This window comes from Pundamilia nyererei, unplaced genomic scaffold (genome assembly GCF_000239375.1).
Source record: "Pundamilia nyererei isolate P.nyererei 1_Seehausen unplaced genomic scaffold, PunNye1.0 scaffold00189, whole genome shotgun sequence".
NCBI lineage: Eukaryota > Metazoa > Chordata > Actinopteri > Cichliformes > Cichlidae > Pundamilia > Pundamilia nyererei.
Window position 1 is genome coordinate 241,703 of NW_005187590.1, and position 7,278 is coordinate 248,980.

The 7,278-nt window shown below is 41.5% G+C and overlaps 1 protein-coding gene across 1 annotated transcript; it reads right to left on the bottom strand.

Moving 5' to 3' along the window:
* On the bottom strand, positions 1 to 6,097 carry saraf (store-operated calcium entry-associated regulatory factor). The gene is made up of 7 exons (XM_005747102.2): positions 5,577 to 6,097; positions 4,527 to 4,705; positions 3,680 to 3,869; positions 3,325 to 3,597; positions 2,916 to 3,069; positions 2,716 to 2,801; positions 1 to 33 (listed from the first exon to the last, which is right to left on the bottom strand). The coding sequence occupies exons 1-7, from the start codon at positions 5,641 to 5,643 to the stop codon at positions 8 to 10; spliced, it is 975 nt and encodes a 324-aa protein (XP_005747159.1). The 5' UTR covers positions 5,644 to 6,097; the 3' UTR covers positions 1 to 7.
* Between the last annotated feature and the right edge of the window lie 1,181 nt (positions 6,098 to 7,278).

Sequence of the window (7,278 nt, forward strand, 5' to 3'; positions counted from 1 at the left end):
GGGCCTTCTATCTTCTTTTGGTTCCTCCAAAACCTAAAGAACAAAAAACAAACAGGAGTCAGTCAGTTGTAGCCATTTGCACTGCGCACTTACTGGCATGCTCATTGAAAAAAGGGAGGAATTGTTCTTTTATTGTGGGTGCGGTGATCCTGCTTCTGTGCTTGGAGATATTAGCGCTTATATCATTATAACATGTAATATAAAGTTGTTTGGGATTGTTTGTATGGATGTAACTGATGTGTTTTTCATTCACTTAAGAGCAGCTAAACCAGCAGCTTAATGGCTCAGACACACAGCCATGCAGCAAAATGTATCAACTGGTCTAACATCATTTATCAAACTAGCTAGCATCAGCTGTGGTACGCAGCTTGACATGAGCATGACATTAATTGCACTAATGGTTCTCTCAGTTAGTTCTTAAACCAAGAAAAAAAAATGTAATTCACGTAACTAAGCAGGTGAATCAGCAGATCAATGTGACCGTGTGCATGGAGGCACAGCTTTAAAAACCATTTAATATCCTGCTCTGATCAGCTAAGACTGGTATTCACACTCAGACGCTTTATTAGGTTCACATTAGGGCTGCTCGATTATGGCAAAAATGATAATCACGATTATTTTCACTGAAATTGAGATCTCGATTATTTGACGATATTTATTTAACCCTTTAAGACCTACTATAGAACCAAGTCCGACAGAGCTTATATATATTATTTTTTTACATGTTGTAGTGCCATTTGTGGGAGCATTTCAAGTTGCTATACAACTGTTATAGCCCATATTTTAATAATATCTATGTATCAAGTCCACAGTAACTACATTAATTGCAAAAAAGTGCAATAAACTACAAAAATGGAAAATCGTTTTTGTTTTTTTTACATATATTTCTACTTGGAGAAATTTAAGAGGCTTATCCCTCAAAACGTTAAATACAAAAAAGTTGCAAAAAATAGTTTACAACAACAGGAAATTTATTTTGAGTGTCTTCATAGTGTTATTTTGGAGATACTGCAGGAAAAACAAAAACAACAATCCTATGATGCAAATTTGCAAAGAAAACAGCAGGTGCATCAAAATAAACTATTTCCAGCAGTGCAATTCGAGTTCTAAGCATCTCAGAAACTATTCAGAAAAGTCAAACATGACCAGTATAGGCTTTTAAGGCCTACAAGTAAAAAAAAAACCTACATTTCCGCGAAAATGACGTCACTTCCGGTTTCGGCCAGGAAATGGCGGACATGTGATCGCGCTGACGTCTGTTACACTGTGGGAAGTGTTACGAACAGCTGATCGGATCGGCAAAGCCTGTTTCTGGAATATTATGTTTTTGTTCCTGCAAGCGCTTTTTATGCAATTTTTGCAAAGCTATATGTGGAACGAAACCGTGACCGAGGACAAGCTGATGGCATCAGATGTAAGTACAACTCCTCCGGTTTCATATGCAAAACAAATTATTGCGCTAGCTTACACGGTTCAGGTTCTACAGGGATTTAAAAATAGTTACACAAAACGGAGCGTGCTGCTCTGACCAAAGGGTTAACAATGACTTTAAAAAATAATATAAAATAGTGTGCAACACCACTGAAGTTTTTTTTACCTCTCTTTTCAACCAACGGCAGTCACTCTCCTCTCCAAATAACTTCTGCTTAGCTTTCCGAGCTTCCCTCAGGTCCTCTTAATCAGCGGTCCCCACCCTTTTTTGCGCCACGGACCGGTTTATGCCCGACAATATTTTCACGGACCGGCCTTTAAGGTGTCGCGGATAAATAAGGGAGGGGCTGATAATCGGCTCAGTCATTTTTAATGATCGTTGAAAACCCAGATCGTAATCGTGATTAAAATTCGATTAATTGAGCAGCCCTAGTTCACATGTTCAAACTGCTCGTTAAACCAGGTATCTAATCAGACAGTTACAGGCTGAAGTTCAAACCAGCAGAAGACCACTCCAAGTTTTACACTACAGCTCACGTGAAGACTGGAAAAACCTGCGTCTTGATTTCTGCTGAAACGTTCAGAAGGTAGAGTCAGAATTTGGCATGAAAGCACAAATCCACCCTTGCTTGCATTGAGGCTTCTGGCAGTGGCGGTATAATGGCGGGGGGTATTTTCTTGGCACACTTTGGGCTCCTTACTACCAACTATCAATATTTTTACGCCACATCTTACCCAAGTTTCTCTGTGGGTCTCATATTTCAAATGCATTAAAATTACATGAGCAGTAATTTTAAAGATAGAAATTCAACGCTCTAAATCAACGTCAGAATGGTCATGTCTGCTTCATTTGTCATGAAATAAGAAGGGACCAGGTCTCACCTGGCCCTGAAAGTACTCATCAATTCTTCCATTAATTTGGACTGTCTATAAAACTGTCTGTAATGCAAATCTTGGGAAAACCCTTGCAATTAAAGCTGAAAGTCTGCATTTCAATCATGAATTGATTTTTTTTTTTTAATTTACAATCCACTGTGGTGGTGTACAGAGACCAAAAAAAGTGTCTTTCTCCAAAACATTATGGCGTATGACCACAGAAAAGTTCTGATGGATAGGATTAACACGCTATATCGGAAAGATAGGACAAACTGATTTCTTGGACAAACCGTGTCGAGCTGACCCGGATAGGTACTAATGGAAAAGGGCTATAAGAATCATAAAGGTAGGTAGGTAACATGTGCAAACTGTTTCTGTGTCCCTTCTAATAAGATACAGTCTTGGTACCTGAAGTAATGCGTGTCCCGGAAGAGGGAGGTTCTCTGGCAGGTCTGTTAGTGTGAGTGGAGTAGTTAGAATTGTAGGGCTGGCTCCTGCAGAATACATGAGATGGAACACAGCATGAATATCCTGAAGACAGGAAGGTGAAACATAAGGCCATAGTCTCCGTTTTCCATTATTCTCTCTCCTTCCACCCCTTTACTAACCTCCGACCACCAAAAAGATATCCAAGCAACCCGCCTGTTCCCATTCCAGTCCAGAAACCACCTCCTGTGCCGGGAGCTGCCTGGCCTCCTGGGTACTGGTGTCTGTGAGTGTAATCACTGTGGAAACCATAACTGGGGTTGGCTCCAGGGCAGTCTGAGCAGAAAACAAGAACTGATCAAAACTTTTTTTTTCATGCAATGCAGCCTAAATTACATAAAATAAGACTCGTCTCATTTCTTTAGCACCAAATCGCAACAGCAGTCACCTCAAGGTGCTTTATGTTGTTCAGTAAAGACCCTAAAATAATACAGAATACAAGGTCCGCTCTACCAAAAGGATGTGCTGCTTTGACAAATGTGCAGACCACACCGTCTACATCTCCGCACGTCGTCATTTTGCATCAACTACCTGTGTAGTCTGGTTTGAATCCTGGTGGGGGTGGTCCACCCATGGAGCCATGGTAATTGTGTCCAGAATGTGTAGCTGGTCCACCATCTTGCCCCCCAGTGGTGTTCCCACTTAGGAACAGTTTATGGATGCCATAGGCTAAGAGCAGAAGCACAGCAACAACCAGCAGTCCTCCTGAGTCCTGAGTGCCTGCAGTGTAAGAGCTCTGACGGTCATGCTGCTGCCCATATTCTGATGAACCAGTAAAGAAACTGGAGGCAAATCCCCAGAGATCTGACAGACAAAACAACAAAGAACATTCTTAAACAACTAATCCTTGTGTAAAAATGAAAACCTGCATCACTAATCCTCCTACCTTTAAACCCACCGCGGGAACCCCTACTACTGTGAGACCTCCTCTGGCCCTCTTCAGTCAGTTCCAGTGTGTACTCCAGCCCACAAGACCCTTTCAGTATGTAGGCATCAGCAGGGTGACTGTAGCCCTCACAGCTCACCTCAATGTGACCAAATCGATGTGTGTTGTCCATGTCAGTCCTACACTCCCACTGTGACACACAGCAGAACAAGAGACACCCCATCAGTCTAAAATGTATTTAAGCATAACAAGTTTGAGGGTTACTCATACACACGGTACAATACCTCATTTAAACTTCACTCTCACCACTTAGACATTCTTGCATTTGAACTTAGTTTAAAGAGACAAAATAAAAGGAAAATGTGAGGTCTTCTATTTTGCAGGTGTCCCATATCTGTCAAGGATGAGATTCCCCACACAAGTTTCTCAAATCTTGCTCAAGTTTTGAAGTGCAAAATTTCAGATTAGAAAAAGTCCCAATTTAATTTGTCAGATTTTGTTTTTTTTCATGAGCAGTTGTGCTGACAAGATTAAACTGCCTGAATGTGACAGAATGTGCCCGTCAACACATACATATTACTGAAATTGAACATGCAGCCCATCCTACAGCCAGTGGTGCCAAAAAAACATGGAAACAACAATAAAGATTAAGGCTCAAACCACCTCTCCTCGTTGTCGCCTGTAGAAATAATGTCCTTGTAGTTTGGGTTGGCCTACCACTGTCTGAGATGAACATTTTAATATGCACAGCACACACAGGAGTCATTTCTTCAAAAATTGAAATAAAGCAGCTGAATCAGTCCTACTGAGCTCATTTCACACAGTACAGCACCAGTAGGTCCCTCACCTGCACATCGACTCCATTCCAGCCTTTATTCACACACTGGACCACCTCTGGGACGAAGGCGTGGCAGCCCGCTGACCCTCCAACACACTTGAGCTGAGGGATCGGGCTAGAGCGCCTGGCTGTGGTGTACCGGTTCCTGTACAGAGTCAGTGCCTGGATGTCCCGCAGCAGTACACTGCCTGCAGGTGACAAAAGGCAAGGGCTGATTTCCACACTAGGATTACACAAATCACAGTCATGTCGCTTTAGACACACTAAAGCTCTTCTTCGGGAACAAACTTTGACTCGTTAGTCCTGAATCAACCAGCATTTTCTGTACGCTGTTCTTTATGACATCATGTAGTGCCATACTCATCATATAACCTACCATTGCTGACAAACATGCATGCACAGCGTGTTTGTCACTAGTTTGTGGTGTATTTCCTAAACAGGGGAGCATCTCGGTAACCAGTGTTGTGCCAAAAAGTGATTGTCTGCCAAAAATTGATTTCCAGTGTTTCCCTCTGTTTTTACGTGTAATATCTTTACATATGTTGGTAAATAGACTTTGGTGAACAGGGTTTACGAAGGGGTTATATATAATATCTAAAAATTACCTGTTTTTCAAGTATCTTTATAACGTCCTAGTATTGTACCTACATTATAACCAATCTGGTCCTTTTTGTCCACTTAAAATATGTTTATATTAGGGTTTTTTTTTGTTATATTTATTGCAATTTCTGCGTCCTCTTTGTCAGATTACTCTTTAAAAAAGACATTTTTAATGTCAACGAGATTTTTTTTTAACTGGATAAATAAAAATAAATAAATAAAAGTCACGGCCAAAGACTGATTGCGGCTTCTAACTTGTGACAGGAGCGTTGTTTGTGACTTGATATCATTTATGGGGGATACATTTGACATGTTACAGATCAACAAGTTATTTATATCAGTTGAAATAGGAACAATCCGTTTTTGGCAAATACCGGAAATCAGTTTTGGCAGGCGATCGCTCAGTTCACCGGAACTGAAGAGCAGCGTAAAAGAAGCGGACACTAAACGCCAACCCACCGTCATCCCAGCTGTCGGTGTGCCGCGCACACAGGAGCAGCAGTACACCGGAAAAAAACACCTTCATGTCGCGTCGTTGTTTCTCCAAGAGCCTTCACACACACCGCCTCGATAAACACACCCGAAGACTCTGCTGCCGATACTTCCGTGTTGCGTCACCTGTTTTTCGCTTCCTTGGACCAATGAGGAACGTGCACGGCTGCACTGTGGCACCTCCGTGTGTTTGTGAGAGAGAAAGAGAAAAAGGCAGGGGCAGTTTGCTCGGGATAATGACGGCAAAGCTCCGGCACATGTGTCAAAACAATCAACACTGCTTCAGAAACTGTCGAGGTTCAGGTCTTCTCAACAGAGTCACGTGATCAATGCCGTCCATCGTAATCAGAGACATGGAGCCAGACAAAAAGAGGATGCTCTGCCTATTCCTAAATAAAAAAAAAACAGTTCATAAGCATTTCTGATCCCAGGTCTAAAGTCTAGATAAGAAATAATCATAGTTATAGTTATAGAAGGTATAGTATATTTCAAGGGCGTAGATTTGGCATGGACGGAAGGGACATGTCCCCACCAATATCCAGCGATTATTGAATTGTCCCCACCAATAATTTGATCTCTTCGAGTAAAGAAAAACAAACCCGATAGAAAGAAAAAAAACATCTGTCGACGTCTCATTCACCCAGCGGTGCAGAAAGAGTTAAATTACGTCCTCTACTGGAGTCCTAGTCATGTGACAAATATGGCCAATGTGATTGGCTGTGCCTTTCAGGGAGCTCTGTTTAGTTTTAGCAGCGGCAAGCCTGCGCTGCGAGGAAGACGGCAGCAAAAAGGAAGAACCTGGATATAAGAAAGTATTTTTCAAAGAAACCTGTAAGTAGTGATGGGCAGATGAAGCTTCATGAAGCACTGAAGCTTTTCATCCAATTGGTTCACCCCAACGCAAAGCGTCTTGAAGCTTCATTTGCTCTAGTAGGACACCTACTGGACGTAAAAATATTAGTTGGCATGAATTTGAAGAGTGTGGCCTTTTGCACACAGCCCGTAAATGTCAACAACAAAAGGAGTGTGTAAAACATCTATATTGTAGTGATGCAGTACACTGTGTATATTTATACTGGCAGTATGGAAAATGATCATTTGGAAATGCTTAAAATGGAAATTATCATTTACTGTGAGGTGTGGTTGGGGTGTGGACAGTGGTTGTGCTTTTGTAACGTTGAGGTATGGACAGCTACACACTGAGCCTCAGTCCTGCCTGTTCACATTTTATTCTGTAAAAACTAAATTTTCACTGCTTTTATGACCTTTTTAGTGGGGAGAACATAGCTAGGATTTAACATTTTAACAAATCTTTTGAATCCTTTGTCCTCCACAATGCTAAATGGCTGGGAGTCCTCAATCACCATGCTGACCAGGTCTTCATCTATTTGAAATTGTTCTGCTGAGGAAAGACAATAAAGACAAAGCACAAATATAAATATCACACACGTAACTTATAACAGCTGTATAATATTGTTATATCACTTAGTAACATTACTGCATGCTATATTATCATGGCATTTGATGACTCACCTGGTCTTGCTCCACAATCAGTGTTCCCCTTATTCTCATGCAAACCTCTGTAGTGCCTAAGCATGGATGAGGTGTTGTTGTTATATCCCAGCTCCCTGGCACATAGCAAACACTTCACCTTGTACAAAAGTAAAGC

Excerpts from the sequence above, each read along its gene's own strand:
- saraf (XM_005747102.2), bottom strand. The coding sequence starts at position 5,643 with ATGAAGGTGTTTTTTTCCGGTGTACTGCTGCTCCTGTGTGCGCGGCAC. Across the intron at positions 3,070-3,324 it reads ATTCAAACCAGACTACACAG|ACTGCCCTGGAGCCAACCCC; the intron begins GTAGTTGATGCA and ends TTTTCTGCTCAG. Across the intron at positions 34-2,715 it reads CGGGACACGCATTACTTCAG|GTTTTGGAGGAACCAAAAGA; the intron begins GTACCAAGACTG and ends TTTGTTCTTTAG.